Source organism: Heliangelus exortis, chromosome 18 (genome assembly GCF_036169615.1).
Source record: "Heliangelus exortis chromosome 18, bHelExo1.hap1, whole genome shotgun sequence".
Taxonomy (NCBI): domain Eukaryota; kingdom Metazoa; phylum Chordata; class Aves; order Apodiformes; family Trochilidae; genus Heliangelus; species Heliangelus exortis.
This window is the reverse complement of record NC_092439.1, coordinates 2,075,762-2,094,948: the sequence shown is the minus strand read 5'-3', so window position 1 is coordinate 2,094,948 and position 19,187 is coordinate 2,075,762. Positions and strand designations below refer to the sequence as shown.

The following is a 19,187-nucleotide window of genomic DNA, read 5'->3' as shown; positions in this document are numbered from 1 at the left end:
GCTCCTGTCCTGTTTTCTGTGGCATTTGAAGTTTGTAACATTCACTGAGATCAGCCAGGGAACTGATTGATGAATAGATTTGTGATAATGTGCAAGATGGGAAAGCTGCCAAGATGAAGGAGTGGTTGCTCCTTGCACTTTGGAGAAGTGCAAGAGTGGTTGCACTTTGGAGAAGTGGGTAACAGGAAAATGGAAGGACTCAGGGCTCGGGTGCCAGGTTTGGGTAGAGAGGAGCCTGTCTCCATTTGATCCTTTAGAGGAATGGCCAGAACAAGGCAGAGCTGCAGAGACACAGCTTGCTCTTGGAGCTCACAAGGAGCTAACATCAGACCTCACTCTTGTTTGTAGCTCGTGGAATACTGAGAAGTAATTTTTTTTTTTCTTTAGATTTCTTGTTTAATTGGGGAAAGAACAATGGAGAAGGGGACTGGTAGTACTTACTTCCCTGTAGGATTTTCCCCAGAGGGAGCAGCAAGGCTTGTGTTGGACAAAAGCCCCATAGCAAGTGGCCAAAAGAAAGAAATCTGAAATAGGAAGGGCTGAGAAGGTGTGTTGGGGTAACAAAAATGATTCAAAGGAGGATCAGAAAAATGCTGCCTGAGACATTACTTCAGTGAGGAACCTCTATGTCCTGACAGAATACGTATACAACTGTTGAGCCCTGATTACACCATTAAGCTTTAAACTTGCTTCCCCTCTGTCTTCTTTTTCAAAACTGTGTGTTTTAAGTACACACATTTGTGCTGGTTTTGCCTTTCTGAGGGCTGGGAACTGAGAAGCAAACAGAAAAGTTGTATTCAGACTTTCCAATTACACATGATGTAAAATAACAATGAATGAAAACCCAGAGTGACCTCCAGTTTGAGAGATGCTTCCTGAGAAAATGAAGATTAAACCTAAGTGCCTCCTAAATCTGGATCCCCAAACTGCCCTCAGGGAGAGGCCTCCCTCATCCTGAGTAATTTTATGTTCTACAGGTTCAAGTTTGTGGAAGTGGTACATAATCTCCTGCTGAGACTTTCTCTCTGCTCTCACCCTTCTCTAGTGACTGAACAATTGTTACTCCAAAATCAGCAACTCAAGAGCTGACCTTCATTTGCACAGCTCACAAACATGAGACAGAAAGCCAGCTCCATACAAATAAAAAGATTTGATCTGCACCATCATTATGCAGAAGTGTGATTTCAACCAGACAGATAACATCAAAGAAGTCAGAGGTATGGAGACCTGAATCCAGATTTACAGGGAGGTCACACCACACGTTGTAAAGAAGTGGCCACTTATCTCTAGGAAATGCAAAGGTTGAGCCTCACAGGCTAATTACAAGTTGGCTGTGCTAGAATTTACCAGGATAAAGCTTACTCACATATCAGTAGTTCAACACTTCCTTAAATAGGATCAGGCCTCAGCTCTTCTTTGGTGGTGGGGAGTTCATTTGTAGAGTTTTCGCTGCCAGGCACTGATGCTCCATGTGGGTGGCACAGAAGTGCAACAAAATGGTGGTCACTGTTTTTTGAGGAATGGTGTGAAAGAGGTAATGAATACATGAAAGCATGACCTGCCTAAAATTATAAGCATGTTAAGTATTAAAAGATAATTTAAGAGTTGGGGCTGGCTACGCAGTGCAGTTTGTTTGTTTGCAAGTTATTTTCCAATTAATTTTGCAAGTAGGGAAGTTTTATTTCTAAAGTTGATGGAGAGTAGGGGACCACGAGCACCTCAGCTGTTCCCAGGCTGCTCCAAGTCTGCTGAAGGGTCTGGGATCTGGAGTGGAGCCAATGCAGAGCAACTGCAGTGTAGTTCTGACACTGAGTTATGCTGTAATACAACAGTGACAAATGTTTTTGGTACAAAGTCACTGTGATAGAGTAAGAATTTTTAAAAATTAATTTAGCAAGGCTTATCTCATGCTAATTTAACAAGTCTCTCTTTCAAAAGTAAAAGATGAGTCCTCCTTTTGCAGTGCCTGTGTAAGATAAATACTTAAAGCTTTGCTTGTGGTTACTTATGTTACTTATGCCTGTAAACTTAGCAGCAGTCTCAGTTCCATCCTTGGCTAACCAAACAGGCATCCAGTGTAATTATAAAGAGCTTTGAGGCAGTAATTGTCATGTAATTATTGCTCATGCAATCTCACATAATAACTGCTCTCAGGAACAGTATTTTTCACTTTTATACCATGAACATTTGCTATTTTGTTATGCTTTCCCATGACAATTAAGCATCTCATGTTGGTGGACAAGATCAAGGATTTATTCTGGTCCAACATATATTCCTAATTTATTGTCACCAATTCTCCCACCAGCTCTGATCTTTCTCTTATTGCAGATTTTTTTTTAGCACTTCAACAATAAAAGTTTTGAGTACAAATTGCATCAGGATCTTAGGACTTAGCTGAAAAAAAGTCTTCCCTGAGCTTTTGAGCTTAAACAGAACTGTAACAGCAATATAAGAAAAAGGAGAAATTAAGAGGAATGGATGAAAACACTTTCATATAATTTTAAAACATTGTATTTTGTGGTCAAAGAGCATCAATGTGCTTCACATGTTCACTAAGACATTGATTTCACTTGGGAAAAAGGTGATTTCAATCCTCACGTGAGGGGCTTAGAGAAAAAAATGCATAAAAATTAAATGTTGTAAATATAATGGCATTAACAAAATCTTCTTGGTGAATAGGGAAAAGAAACAGACTTCTAGTACTTGAAGACATTTCTTTTATACTTTATTTAACTGAAATAATTGGGTTGGGTGGTTTATTACTTGTCATATAACCTGTTATGCAAAGAGGTGATTTGGAAAGCAAATAATCTAATATAAAATGCCAGTGCATCAAGGTGCTACAGAAAAATGCAGGCATAGGCAAAAAGTAGAAGCGTAAGGAATATTTAGAGAGGGAACAAAGAAAAAACAATTTGACCATTTAAAATTTAACTACTGTAGCATGAAGGTAAGGAAAGCAATTTCTTGCTGGATTATCAACTTCAATTAACTCTTGGGAAGCAGGAACCAGGGTGGAAACAAGGACAAGGACAATTGCATACATAGATTTGGTCAGGAAGGGTTATGAGCTCTCTCTCTTTTGATGGTAGAGAACCATTTAGTTGGCCCAATTTAAGTAACAGCACTTGTGCCAATGTAATCATGTGGATCCATGATTAAACAGATAAAAGATAAACTCACCCTTTAAAATAAGCTACAAAAATAATCTTCAACTGGTATTACAACCACAAATTTTATCTCGAATGAGCAGTTACTAGGAACTAGATTTTTCAGGGCCTTAAATTCCAGAAATTTTCCACTCTTACTCCAGAAAGACAAGTGAATAAAAACTAAAACCATTCCGATGTTATTAGCTCCCCAGCCCACTAAGGAAGTGGCATTTCATTTTCAAGCTGTACCTCTCTAAGATGGCAGAATATTCGTTCCAAAATCTTCTCTGCTTCACAGAAGACCTGATGTTATTTCAGTGCAATGCCTTTTAACTAATACTGAAGTAATTACCCGTTCTCAGCATGGAAGCAAAGGCTCAGAAAGTGCTCAAAGGCGCAGCTGTCACAGAAATGTGTCAAGCAAGTATTTTATATGGATTCAGGGATTGTCTTTGGAGACAAAGCAACCTGTGACACAAATTCCAGTAGGAAAGGCAGATCAAGCAACCATGACTGAAATGCGGTTAATAATGGCCCATCACACCTGAGCACGCCACCTCTCCGGAACCCTCCCACAGTTTTAGGTACATGCCTTAAAGGCATTCAGCGGCAGAAAACATGTTTTGGAGTCATACTTATGGCAGCAATGGCCTCGCTCCCGGGAAGGCGGGAGCGGTGGGACGAGCTCGCCTCCGGGGTGACCCTCCCGCCACCTCAGACCCATCGCCTCAGTGAGGCCCAGCAGGCAGCGCCTCGCTCCCCAGGAGCCCAGCCCAGCTCCGTCGGTTGTTTCACCGTGCAGTGCCACAAGAGAGCACTGGGGAACACAGACCCCGACATCCCAGCGCATTTAGCAGCTGTGGGACCGGACCGAACCGAACCCCCGTTCGCCACCGCCGGCGGGCGTGATCCTGAGGCGAGCTGCCCCGCCCCGCTATTGTGTCTGGCGCCGAGGCGCCCGCCGCGCCTGAAGGACCCTCCGGCAGACAGCGCCGCTGCCGGGAAGCGCCTCCTCCGCCTGGGCAAAACAGGCGGGCTCAGGCGTTCTCGAGAGGCAGACGCAAGAGGTGAAGACCCCGCGCCGCGCGCTCCCGCGGCCGCCTCGCCTTACGCGCTGGCGTGCGCGCCCCCGCTCTCTCCCTCAGTAGCGCGGTGCGGAGGTAGCAGGAGCAGCGCGGGCGGCGGGGCCGGAGTCGGCTGAGGCGGCCATTCCACGAGCGAGAGCGCAGCGCACCGAGTTCTTTCCCCCCCTCCCTCCCCCGGGCCACTCACGCAGAGGGTGAGGAGGGTGACGAGGCCCCTCCGGACACCGGCGGGGTGGGGGTGGTCGTGATGGAAGGGGTCGAGCTTGGGGGGGGGGGGGGTGGGGGATGGTTCTGGGGATTGACCGTTGGCGCGGCGTGAGGCTGCCCCGGTCACATGACCGCCCCCCGCGCGCACCCGTCCGCCCGAGTCCCGTTCGCGAGTGGGTGAGGGAGCGCGCCTGGCCGCACCTGCCGGAGCGCGCACACACAGACACGCACACGCAGACACGCAGACGCCCGCGCCCCTGGGCGTGGGGAAACGGCCGTGTGTGTGTGCGCGCGCGCGCCCGCCCTCCCTCTCTCTTTACCCTCCCCTCCCTTCCCTCCCTCTCGCGTGTCCCCTCCGGCGGTCCGTTCCCGTTCTCCCGTAACGCGCCCTCGCTGTTGTCCTCTCTCTTCACCCACAACAGAGATGCCCTCGGCTACCAACAGCACTATGGCGAGCAGCAGCAGCGGGAAGGCGGGCCCGGGCAACGAAGCTGCTCCAGCAGCGGCGGCCGCACCGCAGGCAACGGGCGGCAGCATCACCTCGGTGCAAACCGAGGCCATGAAGCAGATCCTGGGAGTCATCGACAAAAAGCTGCGCAACCTGGAGAAGAAAAAGGTGCTCTCCTGCCTCCCCCACCCTGCTCTCCTCCTCTGCCGCCGCCACGGCCTGACCGCTCCCTCCCCAACCCTGAAGGGTGGGCCTGGGGCCCCTCTGGAGCCCACTCAGCACCCCGGGAGGGCCCCGTTTTCCGGCCAGCCTCGCTCCCGGTGTCGGGCCGTCTCAAGGGACGTTGAACAGTCCCGTCCTATTCTCTTTCCTCCTTGTGCTGGTGAGACGGTGGTCGCTCCCCTCCCCTGTGCCCTTCTGCTCACTGGGCAAGGGAGCCTGCGGCCTGTGCGGGTTGTTCCCGGCGTCGCCCCCAGGGGCCGCCCGCTGGAAGGTTCCAGAAGGGCGAGCGCCTCTTTCCCGGCCTTTCCCCTTCCCCTTTCGGGGGTCCTCCGGACCCTTCTGTCCGTCGCCCTCTCCCGTGGCCCCAGGAGCCCGCCGGCCGCATCGCCCCCCTCCCTTATCCTCCCCGTGCGGCGGCGGCGGAGGGCAGAGGCCGGAGGGGTCGTGTCTGCCGCCTTCCTCCATCCCCCCGGGCTGCAGCCCCCTCCTCGCTCCCGGCGAGACCCCCTCGGCGGCGCGGTTCCCTTCCCCCTCCCTTCCGCCTTTTGTTTCCCTCGGCGGGGCCTTTCCCAGCCGCGGTTCTCGACTCGCCGCAGGGGAACAGCTCCCGATTTTCGTGCTCCCTTCCCTCTGTCCCGTTCTCCGGAGCGCTTCTCCTTTCCCACTCCGGAGGGAAGAGCTGAGGGGAGAGCTTGCGGCGCTCCGGGTCCCCTCCGAGCCGTGCACATGGAAGAGGGAGCTAACATGGCGGCGGCGGAGGCTGCCTCAGCCTCTCCGGCGGAACTGCATTGTGCGAGCAGCCGGCACAAAGCCGGGGGCCACCGGCCACCCCACCCAAGCGTTTTCGATCTCTCATTTTTCTTTTTTTTTTTTTTTTTTTTCTCACCTTTTCATCCCCTTAAGCTCACCCCTTTGCGAGTCCTAGGTCAGCTGGAAGCGGCCTTTAAGGAGTTATTTTTAGAAACGGCAGCTACTAAATCCGTGGTCCTTGGGCTGTTCGGGTTGTGACAGGGGAAAAAAAAAAAAAGATGTGGTGGTTACTTACAGTTTATGTGGCACCCATTCAGTGCTCGGGGTTGCTGGATTAAATAAGCCTCAGAGGGCTATCCAGCTACAGAGCATGAGGTGTCCATCAGAAAAATACTAATGTATGCATTGCTTAAAGACTTGCTTTAAAACACTATGTTACTAAGCTAAAAAAGATGAAAAAAATGTTATGTCCATGTCAAAGCCCTTAATCTGTTTTTGCTTTTAAAAGTGAAAAGGCACAATAAGTCTTTTTTACCAGCACTTTAGATCATATTAGTCTGGATATAGTATCCCATATTTGTACAAGGTGGAAATCCTAGCAGTAAATTAAGTCTGTATAGGTGAATTGCAGATGAAGCAAGCTGTGTTTTTCCTTTTAAATACATGTAAAGTGTGGTTTCCCGTTTAAAAACAGGTGTTGGATTTTCCTAGTTTTTAAAATGAGATGACAAAATGCCCTGAGCCAGAACCCTTGAGATAAGTTTTAGAAACAGAGGATCTTTTCTTGGTCCATGTCTAAATACTGTCATGTCTAGGTAGAGCAAGGTGTCTGTTTTAAAATTTCACTAATAAATATGAACATTCCCCACACAAGAATACTGGTCTTCAGCTTCTCAAAGAATGCACATCTTTCTGTGTCTGTAGTTGTTTCAGGAAAATAAAACTATTTGAAATTATAGTTGTGTCCAACATCCACAAAAATTCTCTAAAAATATTTCTTTGTCATGTTCAAAATTTATCTTTAAGACTTAGACCTACCAGGTGAACATTCTCATCTCTTCTGTGCTCTCAGGTAATAAAGAGGATAAGCACACATTGGTGTGAAGGTCAGCTTTCCTTCTTAGTGCTTTTATTTATCTTTTAAAATAAGTAATTTAAATCTAATTTATACTTGGCTTAGCCATTCCGTTCCTTTTGAATGGACTTTTTTGGTCAATTTTCATAATACCTTAAGTTAGAATGATGTGTGGGAGGCTATTGTTCTGTCAGAAAAAAAAGAAAATCAGTGATGCTGGTGTCATGAAGGCCCTGAATACAGGAAATGAAGTACCTTTTTTCTGGAAATGGCTTCTGTTGAAGGATCTTCCATTAAAGCATCTCTCTTCAGGGTGCTCAGTGCTAGGCAGTGTGGCCTTTAAAAAAAAAAGACAAAGGGCAGGTCTTTAAAAATGGTGGCTAGGGCTTGAAAAAGGAGAGCTATGTGTACTCTCACTGATGAATTAAGGTTCAGAGATAAATCTTAAGAGACTGAAGAAGTTTTGAAATGTACTGAAGTGGGACTCTTGTGAATTACTGTAAATGTAATGAGCTAAGTTGTTCTTGGTGTACTAAAGCAGAATTGCCAATCTGTGGGCTTGAGCCTTTTCCTTGGTGAGGGATTCAACAGTTCTTTACTTAATCAATACTCCCTAATAGAGAGAACACAGCATGTCCTGAAAACAAAGCTTATTTCACACAAGGGCATCAGTATTCCTATCACTTAGAAGTTTACTAAAGGGCAGAAATGCAATCATTTTCCTTTTTCTGAATCTTCTAATGAGAATATATTTTTACTTTTTTTAACCATACAGTTGAAACCAGATCCTACACGGAGAGGAATGGGTGAAAAATCCTGTAAATCTCAATGAAAAGTTCTGCGTAGTTGAACCTTTAGTCCATTCTTTATCAGCAGCTGATAATGAAGAGCAGTAGAGATGATTTTGAGAGCTTAGTATTTGAGAACAAATACAAAAATCTTGACTTAGACCTGTGCTTTTGTAGAATGAAAAATAATGGCTCTGTGAAGAGGTGCCATCTTAGGTTTTAAATGGTATGTGCAGCTTTTAGGTGAAGAAAGGTCACTCTTTATGAAGGAAATGGAAAATTTGAAGTAAATTATTTAGTGTCATGTTTCCCTCTAAACTCTGAGGATGAAATGATGTGACCATCAAAATAAGATGCAGAATTTTTATAACTTAATTCTGTATTATCTTAAATGCTTCCGTGTAAAGTAGAAATACAAGATCAGTGATGCTTTCATTTTCATTTCCTGAAAGTGACCTGACTAACTGAAAGAATGAATATTCCTTGTGTAATAAGACCAGGATAAATCCAATTGCTCTTCATAAGTGTATGTGAAAACATGGCCTGAAAATGTCTGTGTTCCCTTCATTTCTGTCTGGATGATAGGAATGCTGTCCTGTTTTCTTCCTCTCTTCTAGATGGCTACATATTTGTGTGTACATGGGAGGTGGTAACTGAAGAATTATTATCTCTGTAAGACCTTCAGACACACAGTTTGAGTATATGTTGACAATCTTAATTTAAGAGTTTCATGAACATTCTTGTTACACATTTGAGGTTGGAATCCTACTGGTTTTCTAAGTTCCCTAAGAGAAAATACTCCAGTAAGACCTGCATTTGCTTCTGCTGCTGCTTGTTTTTTAGGGAGAAAAACCTTTCCAAATTAAGCCAATTAAATGTAGATCAAACATGTGTGATACAATGACAAATGAAAAATGAATTATTTTTGCTTTCAACTTGGTAATGTGAGTTATGTAGCTTTTAAAACCAAATTTTCTATTAGAGGGACAACATCTCTCACTTGCTAATGCATGGTTTAAGGTATGGGCAAGTGATCACAAAGATGATTCTTGGGCAGCTGTAATTACACAGTAAGCATTTAGCTTAATATTGCTTTATATGACTTGATCTTGGTGTGTGCAATTTAAAGGATACATTGTAGTTGTAGCTGGTAACTTAAAATGCAACTGCTTCATCAGCCTATGAATTTCTGACTGGGTTGAAAAACGAATACTGGAAAAGTCCCTCTTACTACTACACAAGAATTTTCACTGGAAAAGTATATGGATGTTTCAAGTTAATCTGACTTGGCTCAATAAAAAGTTGAATTTCCTGCAGGAAACAGTTCTAAACCTATAGTGAAGTGTGGGATCAGTTCTCTATTCTCATAGGTGCATCTGTGAAGTTATTTGGTGTTTGGTACCTATGGTTTTCAGCTTGCTCTGTTTTGTTTTTTAATTTACATAGCACAGGGATTATTTCTCATGGCAAGTCCTGTTAACTGGATAAATGATGACACAAGCTGTGAAACATCTTTCTAGTTATTGCAGTTTTTCAGATGATGGTTTGATGTTTTGTTGGTGCTGTTCTTTCAGATGAAGATGCACAGAATATGTTGGGAGAAGCAGGTTTATGTTTTAGACCTCTCTTGCTCTTGTAAGAGTAACTCACTTAGAAAATAAAGGATGTGTAGAATAAAATCTGGGCCTCTTGTAGAGTAGTCAACCTGTCTGTAGATTCAGTGTTTCCCTAGGAAATCCTGTGTGGCAACTTGGACAACATGTATGCAGTCACCAAAACTTAGGAGTTTCACTCAGCTGTGCCTTAGCAGTTTTTTTTTTCTCTGTAGTCAACTCATCAGACTTCAGAAGGTTTACATTTTGAAGGTAGAACATAACCCATCATTTCTGCATTTCTCTGGGAAAGAGCTGGTCCTTCTCTCCTTGCTGTTCTTTTATCAGTCTCACTCTGTATCTTTGGTTGGATCAGACTCCTGACCCAGCTGTCAGTCTGGCCCTGTGGTTGTCCTTGGCATGTAGGAAGGGTCAGGAACATGCTGTGAACTGGAAAATACCCTTTTTTTTTATGAGCTGATGACAAGAATGCAGTCTTGCTGGTATGTCTTTCTTAACCACTTAAAAACTAATACAGTGTGGAGGTGTTTTTTCCCAGACTGTCAGCTTAGCAGACTTACTGGGAAAGGCACAAGAATATTTAGAACTGCTATTTCCAAAATAAATTCACTTAAAACAGAAGACCTGTAAGTGTTTTCTGTTCTTGTTGCAGACACTGCAGTAGGTTGCTAAGCAGGAGTTGTACTGCAGTTACTTTACAGCACTAATGCTGCTCTTGGATTGCAGTTAGTTGACAGTACAGATTAAAAAGCTTTCTTTTATTTTGCTTCCTTAATAGTTTCTGTAATGCAGCATTTGTATTTTACAGTGTCTTTGGGATGACAAAAAATGTTTCCTTGACATTTGAAATCTTTGTGATAATATGTAACTAAATGTACATTTGCTTGTCCTCTGCATTGCAGCTGAAGGGGCTTGCTTTCTTTTGCTTTTACCTTTCTGATAAAAATGTTTCTAAGGAAGAAAAAGTAGAGAAGTAACTCTACTCTCAACAGTTAAAATAGATAATACCCTGTGTTTTAGTTGATAAATTACTGAACAAAAATGAGCAAAGCATTTACATTACATCTAAGAATATTTGAGCATTTAAGAAAAACAGGTAGCGTTTCATATGTAACATGTTTAATTGTACTGAAGCAAGGCTGCATGGTAAAAGTGCAGAGAAACAATTGCAGTTATTTCAGGTATTTTTGTCTTTTCCTACCTTATGCCCTTAGCCACCAAAATGGGTTATTTGAGTGTTCTGTGGCATAACTTTGCAGTATAGGTTTTCTCCAACAAAGTTGATATAGGTAGTGTTCTGGAATATTATGTTCTATCCAGTTTGTTTCACTGTTGTTATTTTTTATGGGTTTGTGTTGGAAACAGTCACTAATTGTTGAGGTTTTTTCATGAACTTTTTAGGTTCTGTTAAAACTGGCATGTCTTAGCAGCCTATTTTCTCTGCAGTGTGACCAAGGGAATTCTAATCTGCAGCATGGGTGTAAGTGGCTTGAGTAAGCAAGAACTTCCTAAAATTGTTCTGCAAAGTCAGTTTGTTGTAGGATTTAAGCTCCCCTTAAGCAGTGGAGTCATTGTGATTTGCAGCCTTTGAGCTCTTCACCCTCTTTTGACTTCACAGCTCAGCTATAACCTCTCAGATAGTGAAAACTATTTTTGTGATTGTCCAACCATGTCATCATCTATTCTAAAATTAGTATGCATAAGAGTAAAATGACCTTGTTTCCTGTTGTGGTAGATTTCCAATATGCCAAGTGTTCTTCAGGCTTGTTTTTTAATTTTTTTTTTAAATGTATTGCCAAGTGGAGCTGCTGCATATCCCAGGAACTGGTATGCTAATGTCTGTCCACAGAATGAAATTCCCAGCAATATATTTTTGTAGCTCAGGAGGTTCTTCCCTTGAGTTTGCCCAGGATGTTACTGGCTCTGATGTTCTGATAGGTGAAGAGTTAAATCTAAACTGTAGGATTTCCAGAGAAATAAACAGTCAGAGCTGGATGACATCAAAAGGACCAAGACTCATGAGGCTGGTTATCAGTTTCAGTAAGTGATGCTGAGCATCAAGTACTCTGTAAGAAAAGTTTTCCCCTTAAACTGTTTCACAGGCTTTGATCTTGCAAAAAGTCTGAGTTTGAGCATAGAGGTTGAATTAGCTAGAAAAATACCAGTAAAATATTTCAGTTGAAATGTCCTGAAACAAAAATACTGAGAAAACCAAAGACCACCACTGCTAACAAAAAGCCTGTCACTCTGTGGCAAGTATAAATTCTGAAACAATGTTTGCATTGAGGTTTTAATTATTGTACATTCAAAATGAAGTTTGTTTGCTTTCCTTTTCATGCTGTTATGCTAGATTGGGAAGATAAGGATTGCTCTAAATGGCCTTCTTTTAATAAGGCCAAGGAAAATGCCATACAAAGTAAAAACATGTTAGGACAGAATGGTGAAAACTTCAAGCTTAGTAGTAGGATTGGTGTTGTTACAGACTGTACTTGCATTCTGTGAGCCTTTCTTAACCTCTAGGTTGTCACTTCCAGCATCCATGAGATTTACCTGCTTTTGGCTAATGGTTGTGTCAAACATAGTTTAACCAGATTAGAGAACTGATCCTGATGGAAATTAATTTTAATGATTCCTTTTTCACTTTCTCCCCATGAAAAAATTTTTGAATGTTTTAGAGCTATTAATATGAAATGTGTTGGTGGGCATTCTTGCACAAAGGATTAGAAACTGTTTTAAATTCTTGCAAGCAATCCTAACTGCTGCAAGTACAAAGAATGAGTTTAGAATCCTATTAGTATTGCCAGGGGGTTTTTTGCAGTCATGTTTCTGGTGTTGTAGTGATACAGCTCAGGTAATAAACTCAGATTGAGAACTGAGTTGAGCTCTGATGTTAGAACTGAAGGAAATAATGTGCATTGTGTTCTCCCCATTAGGAGGAATGTGTATTTCCTCAGAAATTAAGACTAGTCAGGAAGATGTATTGTGTTAGCTAAATAACATTATATTGGTCTTTGAGAAGTATTTAATTTAACACATAAGACAAGTTTTCTTCAGTACTACTTCTACATAGTTGCATTCTTGTGCAGTGTAATTTTTACTGTAATTTTACAATATGTATGTTTGTTAGCACAAGTAGAAAAAAGCAGTAACCTGATTTTGGCTCCTTGTAATAGCATTTTTCTTTCTTTTCAGAGCAAACTTGATGATTACCAGGAACGAATGAACAAGGGAGAACGTCTGAATCAAGATCAACTGGTAAAAAGAAAAGAAATACTAATCAGATCTCTGCTAAATTGTTTAGTGATCTTGGTGGGAAGGGAAAGGATGAATTTCACTTTCCCATTCCCCTTGTTAAAACTAGGTCATTTCTGAGCTCTGACTTGGCCTCTTTTATTGCCTGGAACATCTCATTTTTTCTGCTGAACCGAAACTGAAAGAATAGGTAGAGGAACATAATGCTTTATGCTTTTTGAGTTTAAGTTGCATATGTTACAACCTGGGCCTGTTGAAAGGGCTAAATAATTCCTTTTCAGGTTGTCTGATCATCATCCTTTTCTTTGCAGAAAAAGTGCCCATTGACAACTTCAGGAACCTGGTCGGCTTGGTGGTAGCTTGTAAATATTGTGCAGTGTAGTAGAAAAATTAGCTTGGACCAAATTCTGAAGGGCCCTGAGAATAAGCTGCATCCATTTGTATGTCACAGCAGCAGATACGGGTCTCTAGATAAGCTGGGCTTACTGGAGGTGTGCTGCTTCCCTCTTTGGTGTGGCTGGTTCTTTAAGTAGGTTATTGTAGAGCTTGACTCAACATCAGTGTTCCAGTTGCATTAAGTGTAAAGCAAATATCAAATTAAATTCAGTTGTATGTTGCAGACATATTGATACTTACTGAGAATGCTCAGTAGCCAACATTTTGTTGATTATATTTAACATAAAAAGAGGGAAGGAAAAAAATGTACCCTGAAACTATTGCAGCTGTTCACAATTAAAAGAATGAGCTGTTTCCCCTTGGTCCACGTGATCTTTTCATCTGTCTAGGCTTTGCTTTGCTGCTTCTCTGCCAACTGAAGACTGAAATACCACTGATCAGTATATTTTTATTTTTTAATGGCTTATTGTGACAGCAAGCCATGAGAAGTTTTTTGTTGATGAGCAGGGAACATACTGACATTTCATATTGCAGAGGGAGGCTCATTAATTTAGTTTTATGAAGACCACAGCCTGACTACCACACATCATAAAAGGTGCAATCTTTTTTTGGTTAGAGAAATGCTGAAAGTATTCATTATTGTCACCTGTGTCCTTTGCTGCTACAAATAAGAATGATGAATTTTGTCAGTCACCTTGTGTAATGCTCATACAAGAACTCAAAATAGGAGTTTTCTTTTGCTGGAAGTATGTATTTTGTTCTGTTTGTGATGGGATTTTTCTGTTTTTTGTTTATTTTTTTAAGGATGCGGTGTCAAAATATCAGGAAGTGACAAATAATCTGGAATTTGCTAAAGAACTGCAGAGGAGTTTTATGGCTCTGAGCCAAGATGTAAGTAAAGAGCAAGTGGTGCAACGTGGGCTGTGAGCTGCAGTACTGAACACTTAGGCTTTAAACTCTCACTAACACTAGGTGCAGTAGTTACCTCTATTTACAGAGACAAATGATTTCTGGTGTGTTTGGCTGTTTTCTTTTACTCTGTGTACCAGTTTGTGTCAGATTTTCCAAGGCTTATTCATAAAAGATTTTTCTCAAGGACTACATAAATGTATGGGAACAAAAATAGTGTAATTTTCCAACAAGGTTTAACTGTGGAAAATGGTGTCATTGCAAAAGCCCTGTCATGCAACAGCACAGACAGCCACTTGCTGCCAGTGGTAAACTTTTCTTAAACCAGAGATTTCTTTTCTCTTTGGCAAGTGGCTGAGGGTTTTCATGTCTTCATGTTCCCATAGGATATCAAGTCTCAGCAACCAAAAGCATTACAGTTTCTTTTTCATTATTTTCCCTGTCTTGTTATTGTGAGCTCAGTATCAACCTGCAGTGTGAGATGAAATGGATAGTGTTTTCATAAAGGGTAGGTAATACACTAGTAAAACAGGTAATCTTTGAGGGTAGTGTTTTTATCAAGGATGTAGAATAATAATGTAATCACAAAGTTCTAAAGTTCTAATTCTGAAAATTCTGTTAGACAGTTCCAGCTGTATGAACAGCTTTGCTTTATTTCTTGTGCCAAGAGCTGTGAACAAAAAGATGCACTTCAGACTTGCACAGTGTTGTTGGAAGAAGGAATTCTGAGGCAAGCTGAGAGCATGACCCATTCTACAGGACTGGCTGATTCTAAATGCATTAATGCAGATAGAGTTAATGAGTTACAGAAAGAGCAGCAACATTGATGGAATTCATTGTGTAGTTGATATTAGTGCAGCAGACTGGTCTAACAAGTGTATTTAGTTTGTGAACAGACTGTGATAATATGAAGGGCATCAGCAGCCTCACATTATGAGCTGCTTTCTACATCTGATGTGGTTGTAAATTTATAGGCCCAGCTCTGTGTATGTTTATGGGATGTTAGTAATTAAGAACTTCTGACAAGTTTGTCCTGAAATATTTCCCAGGTCAGCTGACAGCTAAAAGAAGAGAGTGAATCCAGGAGTGATAAAGTGATGCTTTGCTTTGAAACTTGGTTGCAGTTTTTGCTGGTGGGAATTGGTTTGATTTTGAGATAAATCTTTGTTCAATTTTGAAAAAGGGAATTTTCAGAGGGAGGAAGTTGCTGTCAAGATTTGCATTTTTTTGCAACAGAAGTTTAAAGCTTTTGTATAACTACAGAGCAAGCAAGCTGGATTTTAGATGCTATGTTGGATTAAGACTGGAAGAAACATCCTGTAGGGTCAGACTAATGATGCATTTAGCCCACTATTAGGGCAGCAGTTGCAGAAGTGCTATGTGGAGTACAAAGCTGGTGATTATCTGTCATCCATTCCCTCATGTCATCTGTGATCATCAAACAATGTTGGGGAGTAGGTGCATTCTTGGTCCCTTCAGTGTCTGGACCTCATGTCCAAAAACTTGATAAATCCTTTCTGAACTTGCTGATGCTGTATTATCTCCCCAAGCCTTCATGGCCAAACATTCCATGAGTTCCCTCTCATGATGTGTGAGAAACAAGAGTACTTTTGTTTATCTATTTTAAGCTGATCTCCTAGTAGTTTCAATATCCCCCTCCTACTATCAGGGGATATAGTGAATAACTGCTCTGTTCATGTTATCTGCTTGCCTTTGTGGCCTTTATAAAAAATGTGGATCACTATTACTCCTCCAAACTGAAGAACCCAAGACTTAATATCTGCTTATAAGGCAACTACTCTGTTAGTAGAGTTGCCTTTCTCTGTGCCTTGTCTGATTGCTGTGAATCCCCTTGAAGCTGTGGAAGCATTAAATTGTTTTTCCAAAAGGTACTTAATTTTGTACATTTTTGTTACTTTCGTCTAGATGAAAATCACTTTATATTTACAGAATAATTTATGCAGGAATTGGGTAATAGCAAGCTGGGCTTACTTCAGTTAATACATTTGTACCTTAAGTTTACACATAACTTCAGTTGCTTAGCTGCTTGTAAATCATGAAAAGGTGCAGACTTCAAGTAAGAGTATGGTCAAGATTCAATATGACCCAAAGTCTGTGGCATTGATTTTAAAGTTTGTCTTAATTTGCAAGGTTTTGACTTGCTTAAAATATATTACTCACGTTTCACAAGTTACTCTGCTTTGATTTCACATCGATAAGTGGCAGTTCTAGGCCAAGATCCATCACAGAATCCAAGTTTAAGCCATTGAAAATTTCATTTTAAACAGATCCAGAAAACAATAAAAAAGACAGCTCGCAGGGAGCAACTGATGCGAGAAGAAGCTGAGCAGAAGCGTTTAAAAACTGTGCTAGAGCTGCAGTTTATTCTGGACAAGTTGGGTGATGATGAAGTGCGCAATGACTTGAAACAGGGGTCAAATGGAGTGCCAGTACTGACAGAGGAAGAACTGACAATGCTGGATGAGTTTTACAAGCTAGTTTACCCTGAACGAGACATGAATGTGAGGTAGGTTTACAGTACAGTCCTTTATCGTTGACAGTCAATGGTATTTTAAACACTTGGTAAGAAATTAACTCTTATTTATTTTTTTTAAGGTTGAACGAGCAGTATGAGCAAGCATCTGTTCACCTGTGGGACTTACTGGAAGGGAAGGAAAAACAAGTTTGTGGAACAACCTGTAAGTTATAGTCTCTGTATTGAGAGAGCCCTTAATTAGTGCTTGAATTAAAATACAGTGACTGATACAAGAGAACTTGAGTGGGTAATTACCTTTCCAAGTTCATAGTGTGGCTCCTTTTTTTCAGACCTTAGCTGAACTGTCACAGAATAACTTAGTGAAGTGTGAACTTACTGTGTGGTGTTTTTTTGTTTGTTTTTTTTTTTTTAACTGATGATGCAGAGTTACCCTGTGTTTAAGATCAGTCCATTCCTGCTGTTTCAGCAGTACTCTGCTGCTGGTGGTGCTTAGTAGCAGTTCTTTGTTTACTGGAAATGTGTCTGTGACCAAGGAACTTTGTCAGTAATATGACCCAATATACAAATTGTCATGGCCTTGTTTAGTGTGAGGTGTTCTGCTCCCCCTTGTCTCCTGCAAAAAAACCATTCAGGTATTGCCCTGGTTTGATTGATGAATCTCTTGCCAGGCATGCCTTGTGAAGCTTCCATTTTGAGTCTGTTTTAGTTTTTGTTGGCCTGGACAGCCAGAAATGCTCCCTTGCCAGTGTGGTTGGTTTGTTTTGGGTGAAGACACAACAGCACTCAGCTTAGGCACTAAATGCAGGCTTGTGCTTGTTTCACTCACAAAGGGTGTTCTGAGCAGTTTTCCCTCAGGGGAATGAACCTTTATGAAGGTGGTACCTGTGGGCACAGTACTGATGGTTGTTTTGTAAGAAGTTGACTCAGACTAAGGTTTTTTAATTAGGAAATTATAAATAAAGTAAGTTACAGTGGAGAATTCAGCAAGTTCCTGAAGTATTCCAAACAGAAAACTAAGCAACCAAAGATTCTGTATATGGCATGAATAAAAGTAAGGTAATTAATGAACTTCACCTCACTGTAAAGTGTTTCAGAAATCTTCTTAAGAGTATTATATACTTGTAAGATTCTCTGTGCCTTTCAGAACGTTCTGAACACAAGTTGATGGTTAATCAATCTATTTAATATGACCTAGTAAGACAAATAATTTTGTAACAGTGGTGTACTTGGACTAGCTTGGGGCAGCAAAAGGATAACAAAATTTCTGTGGGATCTTGGGGAAGGAAGTAAAAGATGATTAGGATTGTTACTGTTAATCTTCAACTTCCATTGTTTCTAGATAAAGCACTAAAGGAGATTGTTGAACGTATTCTTCAAACAAGTTACTTTGATAGCACCCATAACCACCAGAATGGATTATGTGAGGAAGAGGAGGCAGCACCTGCACCTGCAGTAGAGGACACTGTAGCAGAAGCTGGTAAGAATATACAGATCCCTTGTGACTGGCATCTTTCTGTTGTACTGCCTTGTCTGCTTGGATTAATCAGGATGATTACATTGACATAATCTCTTTCCTTTTTTGCTTTCCTGTAGAACTTATGATTTATTAAAAAAAAAATTCTGGTTATTAAAGTAAAAGGTTCTGGTTGTCTGAGCCTTTATCTCAGTGGTTCCACCAGTTTAATGACTTGTTAGAAGGGAAAGTTTTTGAAGCAATGAGTAACGTTTACGTATTTTAGAAACTCAAGAACATGGTAATAAATTTGCCTTTTTGAATATGTTGTGGAGAAAATTGAAAAATTGGGGTATTATTATTTATGTGATTGCTTTTTTCATTTTAGTTCAGAACTCTGAGAATCTTTGCTATTGTTTAATGTTCTGGTGGTTTTGTTGGTAGCATTGAGGCTCTAATTTTAAATCTATACAAAATCTCATCCCTGTGAAGATGTGTGACAAGGCTACTCCTCCCTTAATGTATAGCAGGCTTCTGATACTAGCTGGTATGTCACTTAGGAGTAAATGTGTCACCATTCTTAATTGTAGCTGTAGTTCCTGTGTACTAATTGTCCACAGTCACAGTAGCTTTTGATAAATGACTACAGAAATTCATCAAACTTCCTCAAGATTTGGGGAGATTTTTTTTCAGTTAACCTGGTATCTTCTAAGTCTGTAACATGGGGTTCTTTTTCTTCACATAAGTGGTATTTTCTTTTTGCAGAACCTGATCCAGCAGAAGAATTTACTGAACCAACTGAAGTTGAATCAACTGAGGTATTATTCACTGGAAAGATTGTCATTTTGTATAGCTTTAATGCCACTTACTTTTACTTTCATACCCTTTCTTATTTTTATTTTAGTATGTAAACAGACAATTCATGGCAGAGACTCAGTTCAGCAGTAGTGAGAAGGAACAGGTAGATGAGTGGACAGTTGAAACGGTTGAGGTAAGATCTTGTGTACTGCAGGTAAAATTGCAATCCCTGTTTCTGCTGACTCCCAATTTATGATAGGTTTTAGTATTGCATCCCTTCTCCCCCAGTATATATAAAAATACATATATTTAAGTAGGCTTGGACTTGCTACTCACTTTGCAATTATATATCTAGTCCAGGAGTATGTGGAAAAAAAAAAAACAACCTGAGCAGTCTGGCTAAGTTTGCAGAGAACTTGCTTTTGTTCTGTAGTGGCTTTCTTGGGAAATGGGCACTTAAAAGTCTTAGGCTTAAAAAGACTTAGAGGATTTTTTTGAAGACTTTTTAAAGAGAACTTTGCAGATATTGAACTGAAACCACA

The 19,187-nt window shown here is 41.3% G+C and overlaps 2 protein-coding genes across 7 annotated transcripts in view; one reads left to right on the top strand and one right to left on the bottom strand.

Moving 5' to 3' along the window:
- The window catches only part of LMO2 (LIM domain only 2), a 40,593-nt gene extending 39,158 nt beyond the window's left edge, over positions 1 to 1,435 (bottom strand). The window contains exon 1 of the mRNA XM_071762577.1: positions 1,367 to 1,435. The gene's annotated coding sequence lies outside the window, so the exon portion shown is untranslated. The remainder of the gene's footprint in view (positions 1 to 1,366) is intronic.
- A 2,831-nt stretch (positions 1,436 to 4,266) lies between these two features.
- CAPRIN1 (cell cycle associated protein 1) overlaps positions 4,267 to 19,187 on the top strand; it is a 29,165-nt gene continuing 14,244 nt past the window's right edge. The window contains exons 1-9 of one of the 6 annotated variants that reach the window (XM_071762542.1): positions 4,267 to 4,431; positions 4,867 to 5,060; positions 12,533 to 12,595; positions 13,793 to 13,879; positions 16,186 to 16,424; positions 16,514 to 16,596; positions 17,734 to 17,871; positions 18,613 to 18,665; positions 18,752 to 18,838. In XM_071762542.1, coding sequence (XP_071618643.1) covers positions 4,869 to 5,060; positions 12,533 to 12,595; positions 13,793 to 13,879; positions 16,186 to 16,424; positions 16,514 to 16,596; positions 17,734 to 17,871; positions 18,613 to 18,665; positions 18,752 to 18,838 — 942 coding nt within the window. In that variant the 5' untranslated portion in view covers positions 4,267 to 4,431; positions 4,867 to 4,868. Of the gene's footprint in view, positions 4,432 to 4,655; positions 5,061 to 12,532; positions 12,596 to 13,792; positions 13,880 to 16,185; positions 16,425 to 16,513; positions 16,597 to 17,733; positions 17,872 to 18,612; positions 18,666 to 18,751; positions 18,839 to 19,187 lie in introns of those variants that run through there. The other 5 variants (XM_071762538.1, XM_071762540.1, XM_071762543.1 and 2 more) reach the window with 5 other exon arrangements.